The 24,923-nt window shown below is 36.8% G+C and overlaps 2 protein-coding genes across 2 annotated transcripts; one reads left to right on the top strand and one right to left on the bottom strand.

The window, feature by feature from the left end:
• Positions 1-856: 856 nt before the first annotated feature.
• On the top strand, positions 857-7,192 carry LOC145231954 (uncharacterized). The gene is made up of 4 exons (XM_080096426.1): positions 857-1,162; positions 2,280-2,462; positions 3,714-4,085; positions 5,342-7,192. Exons 1-4 carry the CDS (start codon positions 969-971, stop codon positions 5,604-5,606), a joined length of 1,014 nt encoding a protein of 337 aa, XP_079952552.1. The 5' UTR covers positions 857-968; the 3' UTR covers positions 5,607-7,192.
• Positions 7,193-7,861: 669 nt separating this feature from the next.
• On the bottom strand, positions 7,862-23,249 carry LOC145231953 (putative ammonium transporter 1). The gene is made up of 10 exons (XM_080096425.1): positions 23,100-23,249; positions 22,716-22,805; positions 20,901-21,028; positions 17,991-18,201; positions 16,967-17,121; positions 16,196-16,433; positions 14,985-15,128; positions 11,318-11,439; positions 8,903-9,113; positions 7,862-8,289 (listed from the first exon to the last, which is right to left on the bottom strand). The coding sequence occupies exons 1-10, from the start codon at positions 23,182-23,184 to the stop codon at positions 8,192-8,194; spliced, it is 1,482 nt and encodes a 493-aa protein (XP_079952551.1). The 5' UTR covers positions 23,185-23,249; the 3' UTR covers positions 7,862-8,191.
• Positions 23,250-24,923: the final 1,674 nt, after the last annotated feature.

The raw sequence follows: 24,923 nt of genomic DNA on the forward strand, positions 1-24,923 counted from the left end.
TTACTTATTGGCTTGTGCAGCTAAGGTTGCGGATTAATCGAAATGTACTTATTAATATGCATAGGCGCCTTTGGAGTTGTCGATTGTTGCTTCATTAATTAACCACGAGAATTAAGAATACCCGACGGAGAAGCATCAAATGCCAAATTCACCATTGCTGGCTGGCTTTGCGATAGCGGGTTCCATTTCCTTTGAAATACGTGTTTTTCAACGGTTCATTGAACAGGATTTGTCACTATTTGGGCCAAAATTCAAAGAATTTTCAGTCGAGGGGAGACGGAATCAGAATGCTTTATCACTGGTTAGGGGCAAGCCGACAGCCAACAGTTGAGCTTGTATGTGACGGTGTATGCACATGAATGGGTTTAGACCGCGAAAAGCATATGCTGAAAATGTGCTATACCCTGAAATGTCAGCGGAAGTGGTACAGCAACAGGAAATAATACATCAGTACACCTGTCCTAGCCAGTGCTGTGTAATTTCTTACCATCGTTGTGTTTGACAATGGCCAACGTCATATCCAGCAGTTCGGTCGTGGTTACAACATATAATGTCAACATTTATATTTTTGTGGCCTATAGAGGAGTGTTCGATCTAAAAGTAGATATGATTTGTTAACGGGCGAGTTTTTGTCCGAAAATGTACAGAACTTTTTTAACAAGTTGACGGTTTCCAGTCGAAAAGTGTGAGTAATTTAGGTTAAAAATTTTGGATGGAACTTCGATGACTGGACTGTAAAATGTGCCTCTATAGTTACACCACTATACATATCTCAAATCAGCGTTTCTTGACATTGCGTTCAACAAGAAAATCGATAGATGATGGCAAAATTGCTCGAGACACAGTGTAATTAAAATTGAACGATTATTGTTTCGTTTTACAGCTTGCCGTACCAGCCTTGGTTATATACAGCAAGCTAGTGACATGTAGAATCTGTAACTGTTAACAACCGTGAGTAGTTAAAGGAAATGGCTAATATACATTGGATTGTAGCTGCGGCAGTGATACTGTCTCTGGAATGTGTTCGAACAAGTGGAAATGTTGCTGCTACCCACGGAACATTACCATTTTTCAAGATAACCAACAGGGATTTTCTCAACACTCAAGTCAGCAGAATTTGCCTGCTCGCCAGATTGAACGCTACAATATCTCTCACGTACAGGTATAGTTTGTTTTATTTCGGGTGCCGGTTTACCATGACTTGCTATATACGTAAATGGCATTAGCTCAGTCCTTAGTATCTAGCACGCTCAGGCCATTGTTACGCCCACACATTTGCAACGCGTAACAACAGATTTAGAACTAAACTTTTGTTCATCGAGACAAAAATGTATCCAATTTTTATCTTCATAAAAATGTTTCTATAGGGTCTAAATCAGGGAGCAAATGATTAATGATTCTTGCGTCGTGACGTTATTTTTTACTTTTGCTTATCATTAACCACTTTTCTAGTGGATTTTAATCAAGCACCCAACATTACTTTTAATGCTTAGCCGTTTGACTGGTGACACAAAACCAACAGAAAACAACATGTGAAAAATTGCCCTTGTCGCAGTTTAGCGGATGTTTAAATGAATCACTGGCTGTTTTTAGTGCATGAGCAAACAATGACAAATTTGTTACGCCTGCCGTTGTCATGTACGGCACATAAAACATATATCTGAGTTCAATTTGCTGATTGGTAAACAAAGCAAACATGCGAATGAGGCTCACACCTGGCGGTTTTGGCAAAGTTTTCATAACTCAGAACTAACAGCTTTTTCTCCGGCATTTTTCCCCAATAAATCCATAACAGCGACGCAATTTATGTGGTGTTTTAAACGTTGGGTAAACACAAGTCCTTTACATGCACATTATTGCAGCAGTTTGTTCCATTTAAGGCGACCTAAAATGTCAAACTGTGTGCATACCGGATGTAACAGCAGTTCAAAGGTTCAAGTTTGGCCATAATGGTCGACCGTGTAATCAAAAACGTGATTCCAAATTGCAACTGAAATTAATGCAAATTTGAGGATTTGGGTCACCAGACTTAAATTTGATGAAGTAACCTTACAAACCCCAAAATAACTGCTATATTGACTTGTCTTGTAATATTTCGCCTGTAATGTTAGTAATTTATTTTTACTAAAGCTAGGTTATTCTTCAAAAAAAAAACAAGGCCCGATATTAGGTTTCAAAAATGTGCATAACCAATATTATAATTATAGAAAAAAAAACGGTTGATAAGCACGGTTTTCTATTTTTATATCTATGATAAATATATTCAAACTTTTTTCCAGTGATGGTGCAGCCACGCACACTGTGCATATAGCGGTGCCTCAAAATGCCGTGACCTCTGGAAGCTTCTGCGATTTCGATTTCCAATCGCTGCTGAAATTGAACTTCAATGGTGTGACGTTGTGGATGTATTTCACCAGGTCGAGGGCAAAGGCTGTCCCGGCGCAAAATCAATACTGCCTCAGGTTTGTAAGTGTGAAACCCAAAATCACATTTTTTGTATTGAACATCTTGGCATGTTGATCTGAAATGTATATCTAGCTAAATATATAGGATAAAAATAAAAAACTTACACATGTCACAGATGCTGTAATATACAATCATTTTTTTCATGAATTTATGTACAGTAGCATCTGTTTCTTTGCAATTGAGTTACATCTACCATTTAAGTGTTGTGACAATTAAGCCTACCTTTGTTGGTTGATTGTTCAACTTACCGCCAAGGACAAACACAACCGCCGTTGACAAATCGCACGTAATTGACGGTGTTTTGGGCCGGTGCATGCTTCTTAAAAGAATTGTGCAATATTTAACACTTGGTTCCATTTATGTCGTCCTTGCACCTTGTTTGCAAATGTACGCGTTCACAGCTTGTGTATTGATTTGCTACATCCATACGTTCCATAAATCCTGATGTGGGTCTGCCTGCCAAACTGGTTTACAGGGCAAATTTGACTTTCGGGCGTAATTAACAACCTCTAAGTAAATTTTTCACTCGATTTTGAAATATGGACTTGTAACTCTGGATTGTATTAGCCAGTGTTTCATACCGGAACGAAGAAAGTACATTTTGAAACGAAGCTTTGGTAGCTATTCTTTTCTCCACATTTTTCGGGGTGATAACTCCATGATGCCACATGTTAATGCGTGAATGTGTGAGAATATTTAGCCGAAAGGGGCATTTTCAATTGAATTATAGTGTTATTGTATTATATCTCCCAACCCCTAACAGCCCTAGGCTATTAACCTCAGCATTTACTAAGATTCATTAGTAGATTTTTAGTACATTTTTTATTAGTTAAGATTTACATAAGTTTATGACTAGGATCAGCCATGAAGCGTTCATTTCTAAATCATTTGTTAGTTGAATAGATGTTTATCTTAACTAATTACTGGTCAATATGGTGATCCCCCACCGCGAAGCTGACATGTGCAGCATACGAGGCAGGCAACGGTGATTGTGATTCGACTTCCGACGTGCTCACTACTTAGCATTTGTAGCTCAGTTTGGCAGAGCGTGAGTCTCGGAAAGGCTCGTATCGTTGGTTCGAATCCCACTATTCAGTCTGTACGCCTTGTCACATGAAAATGCGTATTGACCGACACATACGGTTAGGCCAGGCGAACTTTGATTTAGATTACGTGTATTGCGCTTTTTCAAAGCAGTTCCTTTGTGGCGTCAAAGTACTGTTGAAACACGTTCTGTTACTTCTTAGGTGCGACGTTGGTAACTGGAACATCAGTAACATGACCGTAGAAATTCCAAACGTTACTTCTTCCTTTCACGCCGTCCCAGGTGTCCACCTTCCTGCCACAGAGATCGTAGGAGAGGCCACAAGTATGCCAGCCAACTCAGGGCCGATGTATCGTGGCGGTGTTAGTGTCCAACGGTCCTACAAATGCGAAACAGCAGTCTTGGATGTGCCTTTGCATTTGACAAAGAGTCGTGACCTTCTAACCAATGCTTCGACACCAACTCTATGGAGTAGCACTTTTAGGTTTTACAGCATTGAGGCGGAACCGTTCCTTGTGACCGAACCTTTACATATTGGAGCTGAACCAACGTTTAAGGATCCACTACTTTGCAGGTACCATGGTATTTGTAGTATGTGTTAGAAATATATGTAGCTTTTCAGAAACAACATGTGAGTGTTACATGTTACCAAACAGACAATAACGTTTTTTTTTTAATCTTGGACAACAGAAAAAAATACTGTAGTGTTCTAGAGATTGGGTGAAGCAATTCCTATTTTGGCAAAGCAAGTAAACTGACAAGTGGCATTTGATAGGTTGCCGACCCATGGAATCGACCAAACAAAGCATGGAAAATTATCTTCTAGTGTCTTTGATCATATTCACCCTGTCTGACCTTTGAGTAAAGTAAATTTCACTAAAACACATTACCCTACGTGACTCAGTTTAAAGTCCATGAATTATATATTTATAAGGGTAACAGCACAACGAGACTACGGTCTATTTTAGTTCCCTGTAACGCATTCAAGCTTGACGGTTGCGATTGTTGGTTTGCCACAAGCGTCTGCGCGATGCCTCGCTAAAGTCATTTGCGCTCACGCAATTCCGGGTATCTATTTGGGGATTTAAAGGACAGTTTACATTGCAGCACATACGATTGTTTTTTTTTGTCTTCTGGGTAAAACATCATTCACGTGTTAGCCAGTATAGGCTATATCCATCAAGGGTTCACGTAAATTTTTATTTTCCAAAATGGGGTCGCAGAGCAAGAAAGTTTGAGAAACCCAGTCCTACAGGATACACTATAGTGTATTCTAACCTGGGATGGATGCCTGAAGCATTTTTAAAAGTTTCTGAAAAGCAGGGTTGCGAAGTCTTTTAAAAAAATTTTTGACTTCGACCCTACTCACTTAATTTAGAAACACTGACTACTACTCCAAACAAAACAAAACCGTTATGTTGTCCTTGCACAATTTATCGTTTTTTTTGTGGAAAAGGGCCAAAAGTTGAATGTGCCAAAAATACCCCCTGCGATTTAACAATGCTAAAAAAACTTTTTGACTTCGCCTTTCCAACCTGTTAAGGATATTATTCAAAATGCTGGACTACGAATTTATACTCTATATTCTATAAACAAGGCGTAAAAGTGGTTAAAACCGGATTCCGTTTATCCGGATCTGCGCCTAATCCCGACAAAACTTGTGGTACAAATGATTTGTAATGTAGCGAGGCTTTAACTAATCGACATCAGTTAACCTGGATCTTTGCCGAATCTGGAAATTTTTTTTAATTCTAACGGGTCCGGATTACCTGGGGTTTACTGTACTTTTTATGCCATTGAAGTGAATTGACATCAAATACTTTTTTGCAGCGAGGTCACGGTTTTTCACGTGCTTGTCATCACATTGCCCATCTTCTACTTTGTGATTTTTGTGGTGATCTGTAGGATGCGAGAAAAATACGGATGTCCTCCTGACTTCAAGAACGGAGCACAAAAGAAGGAAAGACTTGTAAACGATGACGACATGACCAAGCAACCATTTTCTTCCTCCTCCCAACCTTCCCAAATCCAAGGAAGAAAAAACATCCTCATTACAGTAACAGATCCAGATAGCACGCAAGCTAGTGCAGTTTAAGCCAGTGCTTGTCATCCTTTTTGGAAAAGTTACACCGTTTTCAACGCTTAGTCGAATTTTTTTCATCCTAGTTCAAAATATTTTCACCAAAAAAACTTAATCGGTGGCCCAAACAGGAATAAGGATGAGCATAATACAAATCCACTATCATTTATTTTATTGGAAACAACTCAGTGAAAATTCACTTTCTACTGCAAAAACAACCATTAACCAACCAATGATCAAATAATTAGTTATGACGTCACAAATAGAACATGGTAATTTACAAGCTACGTACACTTGTGATACATGTTGTACATTCCAGTCAGTCTGGTTTAAAACACAGACCTGCCTGTTGTGATACTTGGTCATAGGTATATTGCATTATTGTATCTGTTACACCCTAATTTAAACTATCAACGTGTGGGACCGTTTAAAATTATATTTCACCCTGGGGTGTACGATACACCCGGTTGAAAAGCACGGGTTGAAGGGACTTAGTGATTACCGTGTGTGGGCGGCAGAGCGCATAAAAGATGTACACCCGACGCTATAGGCACTTTTTCCTTTAAAACACAAATGATCTGTGATAAATTGGCTCTATGTGAATTGGTTGCAAAAATATCAGATTTACATTTTGCAAAACCTGATCGTGAAACATAGAATTAATTGAAAACCGTATTTGGTTGACATTATCTTTTAACCCGTTTGCTTTTACTTTATGTCCAATCCCTACGCTTACCCTTTGGAACTGTGTATTGCAGTATTACTTTATCCACGGTATAGTAACTTGTTTTTAACACGCTGTTCAAATTGCATTTGAAATTTTTTACAGCTGCCACTTGTATTTCTCGTTCTGGTTTCTCCGTTCTAGATATGCATTGTTTGTTGCACGTTTTATAGCCCCTTTGTTCCTGTGTCGTTAAAGTTTATTGCTTTATATCAGCATCAAACGAATTCGTTAGGCTGGACTAGAATAGCATTGCTGCTGCAGATGTGTAAAAACAGGCTTATTTTGGGCCTGACTTTACACTGTGTGTCAGTATTTCTTAAAGTAAATTTAACTAGCTAAGTAGCCAATTGCTGGACCCGACCCTAATGTTAAATAGCCAAAAAAATGTCTATTGTGTTTGTTGTCTTGGTCTTTCCTAAGGCTTCAATATAGAGGCCTGTCAATCAAACTTTCGGGACTAAACAGGGTCCTCAGAAACGTTTCGGGTTCAGGCCCCAATTTTAGGCCCGTTACAACTCTATACTGCTATGAGGCCACTTTATTCCTGCCTTTGTAGGCCTGGCATGTTTGTTTTTGCTCTCTTGTGAACCTTATACAAAAAAACAGCTTATATGGTTAACCGTACAGAGGCTCGCAAAAACAAGCGTTGATATTCTGCAAAGCAATGCTGTTATGCAGTACATACGCGCTTTCTAGCGGTTATTGTGTAAAAGCAATATGGACATTATGTTGCAGATAGACAATCGCTTTTTACTGGTAATACAATGAATTAACATGTCCTCTATGCGAATGCTTTGGCAGTCTGCGATTTTCTATGCATTTTATTCTGTCTGTGGATTCTGTGCTTCCGACGAATTAAAGCAGCAGAAATAAACTCCGATTGTTGTAAATTGGTTTTTGGCCACAATGGTGCCTTTTAGTCAGAAACATTAATCAAATTTGCTTGAAGTTTTAGTCAACCAAAGTTCATTTTTCTTTGGCCTTATTCTAAAATAAAATTTTAAATGTAGAAAATGAGTCGGCAGATGATCAGAAATGCAAGTCGTTTTGGTTTACCTATTGGGATATAGACGGAATCAATTTATCGCTAGGTAGAGCAAAAGAGCCGGAAATGTAGTTTTTTAAATCTAAAATGTTAGGTAGAAACTTGGCCGAATGTTCCGGTACGCCTCACCCATATACAGACATAAAAAACATTGATCGGGATTCGTCCCCGGGAGTGTCCTGGGTTCGAACCCCGTGGAAAATAAAATGAAAATGTGCTTTGAGCAGTCTTTTGTTACTTCAAGATTATCGTTTTCCAGAACCCTGTTTTATTAAATTTCATCTTTCGCTAGAATTATCGTTCTACCGGCGATGCGCGTTACAATGTTGGTTTGTTTTTATGATAAAAATTGGTTTTATTAAGGCATCTGGCATCCCATATAGCCAAATCGAATCTGAATAAATATGATATGCCTGCATCTTTGAGCAAAAGTTTTTGACCGAGTTTCAAAAAGTAAACCAATCACTATGTGCTTAAACATTAAAGTCCACACAAACATAAGCATATTCAGCTGTAATATACAGAGCAAATAAGCGAAACTTTAATGTGCAAAACAGTTGCACTATCGATAATACAATCTGACATGTTTGTACCTAAAACAGGCAAATACTAAAGAAGAAAAAGTATTACCGATTTAGGCAAATAACGATCAAAAACAGAAAAAGGGCAACATGTATTTGCAGAATGTATTGAGACAGCTTATGTTTTGCATTGTAAGCTATTAGTGTTGTTGTAACGTGTGTAGCCTAGTTTGGAAAAAGTGCACTGGCATAACTCTTCACTTTATTTACAACTCCGTTCTAAGTGCAGAAACGCAGAGATATCGATTTAAACCATCTTGTTTGCGTCACCGTTCGTGTGAACTTCAATTTCGCCATTCTCGTCAGTCGATTTGTTTTCAATCACCACGTTTTGGGAACTAATACCTGTCAAAAGTGCACAGTAAGCAAAATTAGTAGCTTTTTTGGCAAGTGAAAAATAATTTTACTGATGTATCCATGCCAGGACGGTTTCGGTTGATATATTACAAGTAAATAGGTGTATTAGGTACATTTGCTGTATCTATATTTGTATTAAAGTAAAACATTGGTCTGTGTTTTGGGACATTTTGGTGTAAGCTTACATAAACAAATCTTATGATTTGTTTAAAAATTTGTAGTTGAATAAGTAACTAGAGCCGTCAAATGAGAAAGTTTAGGCCTATATAACTCATTTAACCTAAAATATGACAGACTCTGTTTTAACGAAAGATTTTTGCTTAATAAAATTTTTCTTCGAGCATAAAATTTAAAAGGAAAAAAAATAGGTTGAGGGGCACAAAATGTTACCTCGAAATCTTTTTCCAGGTCAGTGTTAACTAGAGGCATTTGTTTGCTTTTTTGAAAAGGTTTTGTTACCTTAACATTTAGCACAATGGACCAACCAAATCATGAACTTTACACATGCATTTGTAATACGCAATCCTACACTACACGACTACCACAATTGGACATTCACCAAGCTACGAAAAACAGGGCCGAGTCAATATTGGGGTCTTACCGTTTGCAATCGAGTGTGGGTGTTCACCCACAAAGTAGCCTTCCATGGGGTAAGCCGGTTCCCCATGTTTCACTTTATCCAGACCAGCAAGTTCGATCTTCTCATTTACACGAAGCACACCCATGAGATGCATGACGCCGAAGAGAATCGTACAGGTCCCTGCAGTCCAGGCAATAATTGCTAGAGCACCAAGTAAGTTCCAACCGAAGTTCTGTAGACAAAAACAAGCCAGTGCTATAAGGACAATTCAACTGTTTTTTTTTTTAATTAATTTTTTTATACAAGCTGGAACAAATAGCTCCTTGAATAAGCCGATGATGGATGTTCGGTTAAAACATAAGGCTTGTTGACTGATGTAATTGGCTGATCGTAAGCTTTCTATTTCTGATTTCTGATTTAGTTTTTAGTTTGGCATATTAAGTTACTTGCAATGACAAAACTAATTTCTGAAAAAACGATATGCAAAATTTAACCTTAAACAGCTTGTTGAAAAAGTTAAATCCCTCAAACAACTAAATAACTCCATGGATGTGAGGTTAAAAGTATTTATGATTCGATGAATTGGCTGATAGTAGGCTGTTTATTAAAAAAATAATCTTTAAATAAACAACCTAATTGTTAGTTTTTGGTCAGCATATTACTTGCAGTAATAAAACAAAATTCTGAAAAACTAAGCCAACATTTAATCTGAAAAGTTTTCGAGAAAATTAAATCGAATGAACAATTATAATTAATCAGAAGTAACAAATTTTGCTCTTTGTTGAGAAACATGTTACATTTCATTCTATTCCACCCTGTGTGGCATTTCCCTAACCATTCTCAGAAGCACTGGCAAGTATTTGTTTCTGCTAAAATATTTTCACTAATTAAAAAGGGCGTTGGCGGTTTAAAGCCTTTTAAACAATCCTATTACTTTATCGATCACAAGTTTATTATGAGGTGCTTTGTACGTCTGTTATGACCGCACAATATAGCCTACTGCGCGATTCTTTGATAATCTTGCATGGTTGCTTTTAATTTATTTGACAGGCTACGAGTTTCAGTGATTAGTTGATAAAGTCAACGATGGTTCTCAAATCAAAGTAACCTCTAAGCCAATCTTTAATTTGCCTGATCAAGACTTGGTGTGGTGGTTCCTTTTTCACTCGATTATGTTTATTTTGTTGTTGCACTTTCCACTTGTTAAAACCAAGGACACAAAATTTTATTTTTTTACTGAAAGAATTTTTTTTGTTTAGCAAGGGGTAAAAAGGTTGTTTAGCAAGGGGTAAAAAGGTTAGACATGTAAGCCGATATGAACAACTACAAACAGGAACATAAGGACAAAAATATTCGCAATCTGCATAAAACCGAAAAAAGATTAATCCGAAACGCCACATCACGTGATGTGTTATGCAATGTTTAATGGTGCCTCAAGTTTTATATAGCATGCCCTCGAAATCCGCTTGGTTATATAACACACCACCCAAGTGATAATTAAATCATTCTACACGCAAACTCACGGTGAAAGTGACATTGTATGGGAATTTAGCGCCAAAGGCGTTTCGCTGTAAAATTCCACGCATATTGGTGTTAAAACGTGTATTCGTTCGTGATAGCTTGAATCCTTAGAGACGTCGGCGCTTAAACCGGTGTGATTTAAAAGCATTGTATATGATAACAAGGCATAGGAAATTTCATAAAACATTTTTAGCCCGCGGTGAGCCCTTTTTTTTAGCCCAAACCTTAATATATATCAAAACTTCAATAGCAAAGGAATGCATCTTCAAAACAAAGTTACATAAGCAACGTCAATTGCGAGGAGCGGCACGATACGTGTTGATGCCACTTCAAGATAGTCCCAAATTCAAATCAAGATTACTGGCTTTTGCCGCTTGTCTTCGAAAATCTATATTGAATATTCTAACCACGATAATTTCTGATGCGTCATCTCTCGTCAGCGTTAAAAGCCGCCTTGGGCCGGGAAATACGTAACCACCGCTTTGATATGTGTACTTTCCGTTGGGTGACTAGACTAATTTTATACGACTTTTTTTCGATTGGTCATTGCACTTATGTAAGTTAAATATAGTTCAAAATGCACTCATGTCGGCCCTAAAACCTTTAACTAGGGTTGCTGTAACCATTAAAAAACAATATTAAATTGATTTGCGTGTCAGGTTCTGTTTTGAAAATTAATACGGAGCCATTGTTTTGTAGACAAAAATAAATAGCTCATTGGGGATAAAAAAATAAATGCCCCCTATTCAGATACGAATATATAAGCTATTGCTGCCAGGCATAATACCAAGACGGCCTGTAAAGGACGTCGAAACGTCGGAATAAAAATACATTTGCCAGAGGAGGTCTATAAACTTTTTTTAGATACAAAATTGAAATATCCTATTATAAACTGTTCAAGAAATTATTCATTACCTTGAAAGCAAAAGGATGGGCACCGTAGATTATTCCACCAACTGGAGTACCGTTTACTGAAAGACCATTAATCGCGAAAATGGGTCCCAAAATCACACCGGTAAGTCCACCTCCGAGATGAACTGGAACAACAAAAAGTTTATCATAACCAAAACACTGTAAAATTGAATATTTTATGAGACTCAATTTTATAACAAACTTTGCGGGGTCCAAAACATTTCCTTGCGTTATATGCAAATTTTATAACCACAACTACATGGTGTATGAAAACACATCGTAAATGTCATAAGAGGCACAAGCTGTTGTAATATTAAACAAATGAGGAAGTACACAAACGTTCGTCGCCACAAAGGTCACTGACTTACAGAGTGTATTCAAATTAGACTTGCATATTTTTAGGTCCAAATCCAGGTTAGACTTTATTTGCTTATTTCAATTCCAAGTGAGAATTTCGTTTTTTTTTTACTTTTGAAAAACAAATCCGGATTCGCCCACTTCGTATTGGTTAACCCAACTGCAGTAAAAGAACAAATTTAAGTGAATATTTAAACTTTTGTTTTTTTATGAAATTGAAACATGCGCAACTGATTTAAGAGTTCAGGTTGTTTGGCCGAACAAAAAACGAAACTAAGGTACCTGAAGGTATATAGGCCCGGAAGGTAATAAGGCCCACTGCTAATATTTTTTTATGTGCCAGAAAAAATGCTTCCGTTCTGATGTAATTTTAAAATATATATGTACTTAAAATGATTTACAAAGTTTTGGACCTGCAAGTTATATGTAATTGTTATCGTGACCAATCCAAATTAAGAAGGGTTTATTTTCAACTTTTTATCATTTTTTTTATAAAATTGATAGCAAAAATGAAAAGGTGGTGTTGTCGAAATGAAAACTTATTGAGATATATTAGTAATGGAGTCATGAGTCTGATTGGTTTCTAGAGTATTTTTGAAAACATGAAAATGTTGGGCTTTATTAACAGCATAGGTTTGTATTAAGGCCTAAGTTTTAATTTTTTTTAAACTGTTATCCTACAAAAACAAAACTTGCAAACGTCCTCAAAATCTAATGGATGTTTAATATCAACCTCTGCAACAATCATGCCGAATTTGGCCTGGAACGGTTAAATGGTTTTTCAGTTATACGCAATAGTCTTTTAATGGGCCTTGTTAGCTGCAGGTACCTTAAATGAAATCGGATTGGTTCTGCAAAAAGTCTGATTTTCATGTTTTGATTCACAGCTTTGGTTTTAAGAGATAAAAAACTGCTATTTAAGTCAAAAAGCTACGTCGCCAACAGATTGACAGATTTCGAAATGATAGCGTGCAACGCTCTCATATACACAAGCGGACAAATATTTTGCTCTGGTTTGTAACTCAACAAAAGATAATCTTCGATGTGGTGACCCCAAGAATCTGCGATATCCTAATGCGATCAAAACATGTTTTCTTGCGTTTGCTGTAAGGCTTAAGTTTATTTGCTTATCGAAGTTTCTTATTTCTCGTTTGTGATAAAAATCTATATAAACCCCGACCGAAAACGTTTCAACAGCTCAAAACATCAACCTATAATAGTTAAAATAAGATCTTTATGCATTGTTTTGGATATTTCTACAAATTATTACAATTCTTTATCAATGAAACTAATATAAAATTATCTTTGTTCAAAGTTCACCAGATGCCCCGAGCAATTTGTAATACCCGTGTTACATCATAAATACCCCACAGCTAAATATTTAGACTTACTGGCAGTTGACGAAAACACTTGATTAACTCATTAATCCCATGGAGTGCCTCTTGCTGCTTTACGACAATTTACACACGGGGGAACTGTTTAAATGTTTATATCCATCAAGTTTTTATTTGAATATGTAGATTAAATCAGTTTTTTGGTGCAAAAGTTGCATTTGTTCGGTGTGCTAAAATGTTTCACACATTTTAAGGTCAATTATGCAAATAAGTGGTTTATATTATTGAGCTGCATAGGGTTATGTTTTGCACGAAAAACTACATGCTTGGCCATTGTTTAGGATAGATGCTATTTTTCTACAGATAACAGTTGTCAGATGACAAAAAGGTGAAAAAAATAAATCCTTTCTGAAAAGTTGAATTTTTTGGACATATATTTTTTTGCAAATCAAACTTTTTTGGGTCACCTAGGTTCTAGGCTCCCTGTTTTCAATAGTTCGTTTGCCACTTTCATTAATTTGTGTTATCCTTACACCCTCTTTTCTTAATATGTGTATTCCATGTGTGGCGAAAATATTTCACGTGTCTGCCGCTGCACATTTTCTTGTTTATTTGTTTTCAACAACACGTTTTGTTTCATCTGTTTATGTTATTTGGGACAAATGTCGCACTTGTTTTATATGTTTCATTGATGTTCACATTAATGTATTTCTTACATGTTCTATGTTAAAGTCACTTACATCTTTTCTTTGTTTTCACGGAATCCGTTATTTCAACTTAATGCTGTTTTTTATTTGGTTTAGAATTCTTTGTTCTAGTGGCACGCTTTTTACACGCGCTGTATTTCCCTCGTCGCATTTTCCGCATCGTTAATAAGCGCTCCCGGATGTGCCGGGAAACCTTGTGAAATTGTGCAAGCCGGTGATTGGTCAACGGCCCGCAAACCTGGTTCCGTTTTGCACGTGTTGAACAAGAACGAGGCAGTCTTCTCTTGGGCGTCTCGTGAACGGTCGTTTTAGTGCCTTGGTTTTATGTATCTATTGTGTTGTGGTTGCTTTTTACGTGCAGAGTTTTGTGGTTTACGTACAGAGATTTTGTGTACTGGAGTTGTAGTAACGCCTCCGAAGTAGAGATGTACCGAATATTCGGTTTGCCGAATTTATTCGGCCGAATCATTTTTGCAAAGATTCGGTTTCGGCCGAATAATTTGTTGCGATTCGGCCGAAACCGAATCTTTTACGAACACAAATTTAAAGCGTTAAACGTGTCTTTTCTGCTTATTAAGGTCCACGCAATCTTTCAAAAGCCCAAACATCACGAAAATTGCGTCAATGTTTATCTTTTTCAACACATTATCGTTTTTCCCACGGTAGTCAAAAAAATTAGTAATTCATTGGCAGGTTGCCAATCATGCTTAAGGCAATTTTAAACCCCACAGAAGTGAAATAAGGACGAAACACAACTGTTTTGCACTGGCTGCCTGGTAGATAAACATTTTTTTCACGTCAAACGCATAGCGTACGACTTCGCGTGACGTCTTAAATGATTCGGTTGATTCGGCCGAATTTATTCGGCAAAACCGCCGAATATTCGGTTTCGGCCGAATCGAAATTTAGCCGATTCGGTACATCACTACTCCGAAGTATTGAAATAACATATAATATAATAAACTGTGAGACGCCCTTTTAGCAAAACCAGTCTTAAGTAGATCCGGCTTTCGTGGTGAGCCGTTATTGCAGGGTTCTGGACCGTTTACAGAATTGGGGAGACAGTCTCGGGGAAAAGATCAGTTTGGCAGGGCTTTTGGGGTTTGTTTGGCAAAGGTAATACCGCCACCGGAAATCGCTAGACCCAATTCCGCGGCTGTCAAAGCAATTCGGTAACACATGCAAGGTCTAAACATGTGTAAAAACTGCGCCAAAACCAAGTGTCATTGTGCAAATTTCCTAATTGCTGCTTACTCTATTTCTTTTACTCACCTGCCACGGCGTCCAATGGATCGTCAATCTTTATCTTTAACGTGAGATGATGCCAGCCAATGTAGGATAGACCAGCCACAACACCGATGACCACTGCAGCCCAAGGATAGAGGTCATTGCAACTTGCACACATAGATACCATTCCTAGAAAGGATCGACTTTTATGTTTGTTATAGGCTGACAAGAGAAAACGATTTTTTCTGACAAAAATAAACAAAAAACGTATTGGTATATTTTGCATGTAAAAGATTTTAGCGGATTTTGTTTGTAGAGTATGGTGTTGGCGTTAAATATATTTTTTAACTTTCTGAGTTGTTTAATGCCGATTCGCTTTAAAATGTCCTCTCTGAACCCGCCTGATCCTATAAGATTCTTTGTGGAACTGGGGCGTGGCGAAACTAAACAAATTAATGAGTTTCTGCAACGGCTGCGTATATTATTTCCCAAGAGATTCGGTTACCACCAAGCGAAGTTTGTACTGTTTGAATGTTGTGATGACAAACTATATACTTTTACCGAAGTCTGAAAAAGCGGTTTTGCATTTTGGGCGGTTGTAAAGTGCCGGGTGAAAATGAAGAGTAAAAGATTCTTCTAGATTTGGTTTTATGTTCTGCCTAAGGGCACGATGTGTAAACTAATCTAACAGAACCTGTCAACGGTTTTAAACATGTCAACGGTTTTAAATGTTTACCCTACAGGCGTTTACCCTACCTATGCGATGAATAAAGCATTATAATTCAACACCACTTGTATGTATTACGGTTTGTTAGAGTGTGGTTTGTGGTTGTGACAAATAGGCCCATCATTTGTCAAAGAACCGTTTTTTTACCATTGTCGAATTAAACCCATAAAAGCACAGCGACAGTGAACACACAAAAAATATTTAACCCCATCAACAATTGCTTTTTTCTTGACCCAAACTTTCAGTCGATATAAACAACCCAAAACCATTGATTTTTGTACGGTAAAATTTAAAATGTGCAAATTTCCGCCCGAAAAAATGTTTTTGAAAACTATTCTAAGCGACTAGATTTCTAGGAGATAATATTTAAAAATACGAAATGTTTCTGTGTGGTACGGTCAAATTATCGTGTTTTTGCAAACATTTAAAAGGACGTAACATAATTAATATGTTTTACCAGAAGAGTAAGAAAAAACACGCAATTTCTGCAAAAACACAAATTTTAAAACCAGCTTTGCGGAGCACTTACCGGCCAGTCCCCCATTGATAGTCACAATCAGCGACCAGTAGTGATCTTGTCCTCTGATGACGTCACTCATTTTGTAAACGACCATAGCAGTGAGAGCCGCCGAAGACCCCCCAAGTACAGTGTTCATTACTGCCATGGCAACCACGACACCGTCACCTGGCTGAGAGATTGAAAGTTGAGAGCCTCCGTTGAATGCCAGAAATCCCACAAACAAAATGAAACCACCCAAGGCAGCAACCTATTACATAACAAAGAAAATTTAAATTTATTTTAAAAGCAAAAACAAAATTGACAAAAACACACTTGCAGGGATAGATTACTATATCAAGTAATTATGTACACATGGCATAAAATATATGCAGTAGATTTGCGTCAACGATAAAAAAATTCCCGTACAGGCACGCAACCAACTATGAAGCATAAAAACGGCAGAGGCTACGAAAACAACACCAGATACGTAAATAATGCAGACATTGTTAAAGTCGCTTGTTTACACATTTGCTTTGACTATCTCAACTTCCCTTCTTAGAGCATTATCGTTGTTCAGTCATCACGTTTTTAGAGAAAATGTTGTAATTTTGTGGTACTTTGAAATTCCAGGGGGGGGGGGGGGGGGTAAGTGCCCCCTCTTGCCACTACGTGCCGCGCCCATGTTCAGGGAGAGCATAGAGAATACCATCGGAAGGTTGAAAAAAATATTGCATGGAGTGTCATGTTTCTTTTAAGTTTGTTCGAAAAAAAACAAAACAAATAAAAACCTGCTGAACTTACAGTCACTGTATGTCCAGGCAAATCGTTCACAGTTCCATCTTTGTTGAACCGACCGATTCTTGGCCCCAGAATCGCGGCACCCACCAACGCCGCAGAACCACCAGTAATGTGTACTACCCCAGAACCGGCAAAATCCTTGTAAGATAAACCAGTACCTAAAATGACAAGGATTCAGTCATTCAAACGTTTGACAGCAAGAGTTGCCTACAATGTGATTTATTGTCGTAGGTGAATCAAGTTTAAATTTTAGCGGCTTGAAATTTAGTTGCCAAAATACATGTATTGGATATTAAGACGCTTAGCTACGTAAATAAACACTGTCGAGGTTTTAAGTTCAAAATAGTTGACCTTAATAACATCATTGATACAACCCAACGGAAAAACAAACAAATCAAGTTCACAATCTGTTGTCGCTATCAACCACTCCCGGGAGTGCTGCGGTTCGAAATCCCGCCACAGTCAGGATTGTATCCTGATGTTTTTAAACTGACGCAGGTAGAAACCCTGGAACTTGAATTTATCTGTTCGTGGCGCATTCCAACCTTTACGATTAATAACCGCCACGGGTATGGCGTGCCACGACAAAACAAAAACGCCACTGTCGTGTCAAGATAAAAGATTTGTCTATTTACCTAGGAAACTGAAACCAAAGTATTGTTGATGACTATAGTACAAGCTTTTAACCGCTTAAATTTCACAAAAATGCCCCAAAACTAAATATGCCTACAACATAAAAATAATCTCCACAACATAAACAACTAAGCTGTATCAGGAAAACTCTCACAAATAATTGATGTCAATAATCTTTAGTAATAACTTAGGATGGAAATTATTTTCCCAGTAACGAAAAAAATCAATACCGTGGAATATATGTGGCCTAATTTGTATCTTCATTTCCTTATTCAAATAGAATCTTTAGTAATAAGTACGATCCTTCTAACAAATTGTAGCCGAATTGACTATTACATAGTATATATTTTCCAAGAAGTTTAACTGTTCAGAAAATCGTGCATAATAGACCGACCTGCCCCGGAATAAAGCCATCCACTTTCCGCCCAGCACCAATGGGATACCACGGGGTAGATAAATGCGGTTAGAAACACGCAGTACACCATGTAAGTGACGAACTCGGTCCGTTCGGCCATAGCACCAGAAACAATGGTTGAAGCTGTTGCAGTGAATACAAACTGAAAGAACCACGCACCATAGTATTTCTCCGGAGTTGCAAAACCAATCTAGAAAAATAGAAGTAAATTAGAAACGATTTAGTTGTTATTAGTTGCAAAATTTCAGCCGTTATTTGGTTGATCACATGTTTTCATTTCTGGCGTTTTTCGTACAACGCTTTAGCACTTAAATACCATATTTTATACCCGATTCGTGAAGATTCTAACGTGGAACAAACAAGACAAAATATTAATATAGAACATGACGTTTCCACAGCAACTTGTGTCATTCTAAAATGAAATGAATGTACGTGAAGGTTTTTCAAAAGTTCGTTTGTTCTTGTCGACATTTAGCCAAAATAATACTGTTTTCATGACTCCGAACTTGATCTTTTGCTGAAATGTTGACAAGATGCAAAACCTGAACATCGCCGAACGTGTTTCAAGTGAACATATTTTGCCCCAACCAGAGCAGGTGTTGACTCAATAATTTAATTTGCATATTGCTGATAAGAAGCCCTCTGGCAAAAGGGTTAAAATTGCGGTTTGGAAATCTATAGAATATCGGGAAAGCAACTTTTGAATGCACGACGTCAGTAGTTCAATTATGACGTACCTTTTTTAGACAACCTGAAGTTTGTACTTCTCAACATAAAATAAAAAGGGCATACCAATACGTTTTTAAAGATAGTTTTAATATCAATAGTATAAACGAACATATTTTACAATCAGGGTAAAAATTATCCGACTTTAAGCCAGACGCAACATGCCTCACTGCAGTAGTGATGACCTGATGTGTCAAAATATTGTAAACAGGGACTTTACACAACAACGATAAATAATGACAACCTTGTCATCAAATGGCCTCCAGTCAGTTTACCCTGCGGACAGGGCAGTTATATGTAAATGGATACCTTAATTTTCCACGAATTTTGTCCTGTGTCAGCAATATTTTGATCCGTTGGCCAAAAATCAGAAATTCAACATGGTGTGGTATAGAAAAATGATTGCTACATTTTCGGTTTCAAATTTCGCGGAATGTAATGCTTGTTATAGTGTTTACGTAATTGAAAACCACAAACTACTGGCAATTGAACAAATATCAAGTTTAAAGAGATCTTCAAGTTTAAAGAGATCTCTTTAAACTTGATACTATGCCTGGCAGCAATAGCTTATATATTGAACAAATATGTTATCTTTTCAACCGGTTGCAAAAACACAAAATGTTTTTATATTAAATTTGAGGCCGCAGAATCTGATAAATGATAGATAGACAAAAAATCGTAAAAACTATTTTTCAAAATTTGTCTGCTAGGCGTAACAATTGTATCTAGCTTTTGATCAAAAGGTTTTTTTCAAAAAAAACCGTCAAACTATTTTTGAAACCCTTCACTATCCATCCGTAATTACGTCATACCAACCACTTCCTTTTATTACAAGGAAATTCGTACCAGACAGTGCAATTGACACTAATGCCCGGATCTGCTAATTTCGACACTCCTAAGCACAATAAGCATCGATGAAGTTTAAATTTCTGGTTTCTGAACATAATGGTTGTAATTAAATTGTGACTAATAGGCTCCTTGAGAAAATTTGGTTAAATCGTGGTGTATTTGACAAGCGTTTTTATAATAGCCTGTAGGCTAAGGTGTATATGTGCACTTTATAGTATGTCAACGTTTGTGTTCTGTTACGTGTTTTGTTAAAAATGTATTAATGAACACACCAATATATTTAGAAACGAAAAATTTGCTAAATGCAGGCTTCACGCATTATAAATCATCACAAATTTATTTTTAGTGGGAACCTTTAGGAGATTAGTTTTAAATTACATGTGAAACGGAGTTTTTAATAAACATCTGCAACCACGAAAATGTTTGTGCTATGACGACTGGTCCCGAAGCAAAGTACAATAAATTGACATATACTAGGAACTGAAACTTCATTTCTATATAAAGTTTGAAATAAACAAGTTATTGTAAAACTAAAAGTTATTGCTGGAACACGAAATAACCAAAATTACCGAATTCCGAAAAAAGATTTTTACGATGTTACATAGACTTTTAAATTGATATTATAATATATTCTGCCAGTTAACATAACACAGTATTTCCTATTTGCTTTGCGTAAGGAAAGAAACCAGGAAATTTAACGCTGTGAACTAATATAAAATATTACATCTTCACTTAATTCAGCGGCAGCTGTTGGTATTCATTACGATTACATTGGCATTTCTAAGCAATATGCAAGTTTTATCAGAGAGTATTCACGCGTAGTATATTTAGCATGAATTAAAGGTTACGTGAGCTCATTTGATTCCCAAGAATGTGGAAAATGTTTGCACCCTGATGTTTTATTTTTCTGTTTTCGTGAACTGGTGAACCTCTTAGCTTTTTACGAATGATCCCAACCATTTTTCTAGGAACAATGAAAAAACAAATTTCTAATTCTGATTTTCTAAACCACAATTTGAAAAAAATTCTAGATTTCCAAACCACAATTTGAAAAAAAATCTAAATTCATTAGTGTGACAATATGGGCAATATATTTGGAACAGTACAACATAGTCATAGAAAACACCCGGATGAAACAAATAAAATTAAATGGAATTTAAATCACCTTCCAACAGCTTAAATATCCTTTACAGAATGTAACATTAAGTATAGAATGCTCAAAAATGCAAATATAAGATACTCTTCGACATTGAGTATTGTACCAAGCACAACATTATTGGACGTTTTGAACCAAAAAGATGAAATCTTTCTTACCGCTGTTTCATTGATCGCTGTTTCACGTACATTGCTTGCGAAGAAGTAATTGTGTCCGATGAAGGCATTACCAGGTTCTCCGTAGGCAAATCCGTAACCTACCGAGTAGTAGCACAAGGCACCAATAACTGAAAAAATATATTATCAAAGTGAAAATATTATTTCAATGAATCAGTTGTTAAATTGAATCTTAGATAAAATTGAATCGTAGATAAATTGAAAATCTTAAACATTTTTATGTATCTGGCCTCCGTATACCTTTAGATTTATAAACGGATGTTTAAATTTCAATAAGCGTTAGATGTTTGTATGAATTGAACGTTTACCTTTGGATTTTTAAAAGGTCGTTTGAAAACCCTATCGGCATAAAATGTTTGTATGAAATGGTCGCAGTTTTTATTTAACCCCAGGGTAAAGAGTTGTTTACTTAAAGACTCTTAAGTGGTTTAGCTGGAAATTTTTGCCCTCGTAACAAGCGTACGTGTGGAAGTCCATGTCGCATCATATGTAATCACCACCCAAGCATTTTCACAATTAAAAGCAAACTTACAATACCTACTTCAAAAAATTATGAGTTTGAGTGTTGTGGTTACGGTGGCATGATAGGTAAATTGGAAAACCCGCATAATGACTGACTGAAAAATAATTGCAAATTCCAATATAGCGCTACGTGCATGGGACACGTATCGATATGGGATTCGTCATTTAACTGCAAACTGGATTAACGCGACTAACGTGTTGAATATATGTGTTTTGCGGTTTAGGAAAAGATATACGTAATTGTTGAAACCTGGCGTTTTGGAAACCGACATATTTAGGCAAACATCCACATTTATACCCAATAGCATATAACAGACAGCGGTTGGGAAATATTGACATTTTTTTGAATTTTAAGTGAGTCTAATCTCTAAACCAGGGGTGGGCAACCTGCGGCCCTTCATTAAAGGTTGTGCGGCCCGCAGAGATGCTTGGATTTCAAAAGTACTGGCAAACGAGTCCAATTATTACATATTTTTGAGCTGATTAATGCGCCTGATGCTAGTTTTCTGCGATCTGGCAAAATGTGGTTAGAATTAAATACGAATTATACTTAAACAAAGCAAAATCACTTTGTGGTATGCACATGTGCGGCCCGCGATCGAATGTTGACATTTATAATTGGCCCTACTGTAACAAAGGTTGCCCACCCCTGCTCTAAACCGATAACAAATTAAAATTAAAAATAGATTCAACGCATAACTGTAAACAAAATAAAAAGAAATTGACCTGTACCAAGACAGCACGTTTTTATTTATTTTTAGCTTCTTAAATATTAGTGTCCAATTTTGTATCGCTAATTGGGTATCAAAGTAAACAGTTTCGTTTAAAATTCAGCGAAATGGTCGTCGTCGAAACAAGTCAAAACGACTACGTAAACAGGCGAAAGATCACGTCAGTTTAACTTGAAAGCAATCTTTCTGAGATCATCTAATCATGAAGGAAAAGGTCAAAGCTGTGCGTGGGGGCATGGTAATTTTCAACAAAGTTTTGCAAGTGCACTGTGATAATCTTATGTTTTCGCCGAAACTTGGGCAGGACATTGGCCGAATGATCAAGCGTGCCTGACCCTTATACAGACATGAAAAAAGCGATATGAATTCGCCCTTTGGGTGCGTCGTAGGTTCAAACCCGATGAAAAAAACAACTTTAAATGCTACTTTAGGGGCCAAGAAATGACCATCGGGCTATTTAAATGCAACAGTTACACCACTGAATTACTCCCTAAGCTACATCGACCTAATATGCTTTGCAGTTTGGCAAAGAACTTCTACTTACATATGTCCAGTACGTTCTTCATAATAATGTTGGTCGTATTCTTACTGCGCACTGATCCGGCTTCGAGAAAAGCAAAACCAGCCTGCATGACTGTAAAGCAAAATTAAAGAAGTTTTTAAGACTGACGTAACCTACGATTATGCATGTTAACCTTTAACCTTTTTCAAAAAAAATCAGGTTGGGAACCACTAGTTTAGTAATTTGCTTCTAGTGCGATAATTTCCTCTTTAATGTGTCTTCGTATTGAGTTGAACAATTTGTTTTCAATATTCTGGTTTAGTAACGCGACGATTTAGTTTTACATATGGGTTGGAACAATGCAAAATGACGAGTTATTTCTATTAATGTAAAAAACTATCTGCACTGCCACAAAAATATACTTACATAGCACAAAAACTCCACATATTATGAGGAAAAACTGATCGACGTTGCTTTGCAAGACGGAGAGTTGTTCTTCAGTAGTCAACATTGCAACTTTTTTTTAATTAAATTTTACTGTTGCCTAGAAAAGATTCTCAAAAGTAAAATAGATAATATTTAATTAAACGCCCGAAATCGCGAAAAAGTGCTGAAATATAATTATATTTGTCAGTGTTTAAAGCCGGAAGTGTTTAAAGCCGGTGCGGAAATTGCAAAAAAATCATTTGATTTTACAGTAGATATAGGTTAGGACGGCTTCAATAGATATCTTTTGCGACACCAAAGCGTTACGATTCAATATACACCATGTTGTTAAAGTTACTAACCTAAACAGTGCAATTTTTTATAAAACATTATTACTACAACAGATATATTAAAAGTGCAGTTTTGTTTCTAAATAAGTTATAAAACAGAAAGTTTTACAAGACCCGGTACTTTAACAGAGTATTGTAAGCTTTCAAAGCGCGTTGTTTTGCATGAATGTACGCGGTATCGTACATCAAAAACAGCACATCAGACAACGTCACCGATAAAAACAATTTTGAAAACTACTTTAGGTTAGGCTACTAGACGCTCAAATTCCTGAGTGTTTCTGAAAATTATATCCGGACACAGATTTAACGCCCAAATTCCGGACTTGTCCGGATAAAAAGTTACCGGGATGTCTAGTAACTCCATAGTATAGGTAAATTCAAAACGCCACCTTTTTTGCCACTATCGCAATTTATGAAAATGGGTGACTGTTTAAACTATTCGCCATTTTGGCAATCTTATAAAAGTTTCAACAAACTTCTGTCCCTCATAAAGTAAAGCACAGTTCATTCTGCAGAATATATGGTCTACATTTTACGCGTAAACAAAAACGTGATACCGCATGACCATTGTGCGATACACAGTCATACACCGGCTTATATTCGGCCAAAACGCAGCTTTCTTACTCATCAAGTGTCAAATGGTAGATGACAAACTGGTTTGTCACAAACGTAATAGTTCTTATTTTGCCAAATCTGATTTGCTGTGCACTAAAAAAATTTACGTTGTGCGATATTAGTCACAAAAAATTTTGACTTCTTTACAGGTTATTATAGTTAATGAAAAATCTTAAAATTACCGCTTTTAGTGATTCATTCACTCTACTGCGTATAATGTGCAGCGCGCTTTTCATTGTTTTCATAAAAACTGTTTTTATTTGCTTTATAGCCAAAAACACGCAATAAAAAAAATTCGTGCTATCTTTTATCGTGAAACGCATAAAAGATGTTTCTGACAATGGAAACGTTTGAAGCAATTACCCGAACAAAAACCTTTTTTCGAGAAAACCGCATGTTGCGGAAGCACACTTTACACATGCGTTGTGCATGCGTTTTGCCTTATTGTGGGTGGCTTTTTGAAATCTTTCCGTTCATTTTGTTGATACTTTAATAAAAAATACAAGCATTTTCTACACGTACGCCATGTACACTAAACCTCGGTTAATCTGGACCAAAAAACTTGTCCGAATTTAACTGATGTTAGTTCAAGCCTTACAACATTCATTAACAAATCATTTGTACCTGGACTTTTGTCCGAATTAGGTGAAGATAACCGAGGTTTACTATACTTAAGTTCAATGCATGAACGTAAACGATTTTAGGTAACAATGCTTTATTTTTCAAGCCGTACATTAAACATATTATCAATATTATGTAAAAACGTGTTGACAGCCACGCGTCGACCACGCATTGGTCACGCGTTACTTTTTGTTTTACCAAGTCGATTGCTGTTTGAAAACAACATGTGCAGATTTCA

Source organism: Phallusia mammillata, chromosome 6 (genome assembly GCF_965637545.1).
Source record: "Phallusia mammillata chromosome 6, kaPhaMamm4.hap1.1, whole genome shotgun sequence".
In the NCBI taxonomy this organism is placed as follows: Eukaryota; Metazoa; Chordata; class Ascidiacea; order Phlebobranchia; family Ascidiidae; genus Phallusia; species Phallusia mammillata.

Bases quoted from the DNA above. Each gene is read 5' to 3' on its own strand.
- LOC145231954 (XM_080096426.1), top strand. From the start codon at position 969: ATGGCTAATATACATTGGATTGTAGCTGCGGCAGTGATACTGTCTCTG. The intron at 2,463-3,713 runs GTTTGTAAGTGT...GTTACTTCTTAG, and splicing joins CAAAATCAATACTGCCTCAG to GTGCGACGTTGGTAACTGGA. The intron at 4,086-5,341 runs GTACCATGGTAT...ACTTTTTTGCAG, and splicing joins AAGGATCCACTACTTTGCAG to CGAGGTCACGGTTTTTCACG.
- LOC145231953 (XM_080096425.1), bottom strand. From the start codon at position 23,184: ATGTTGACTACTGAAGAACAACTCTCCGTCTTGCAAAGCAACGTCGAT. The intron at 18,202-20,900 runs GTAAGAAAGATT...CTATTTTTCTAG, and splicing joins CAGCGATCAATGAAACAGCG to ATTGGTTTTGCAACTCCGGA. The intron at 11,440-14,984 runs GTGAGTAAAAGA...TTGTTGTTCCAG, and splicing joins TCCATTGGACGCCGTGGCAG to TTCATCTCGGAGGTGGACTT.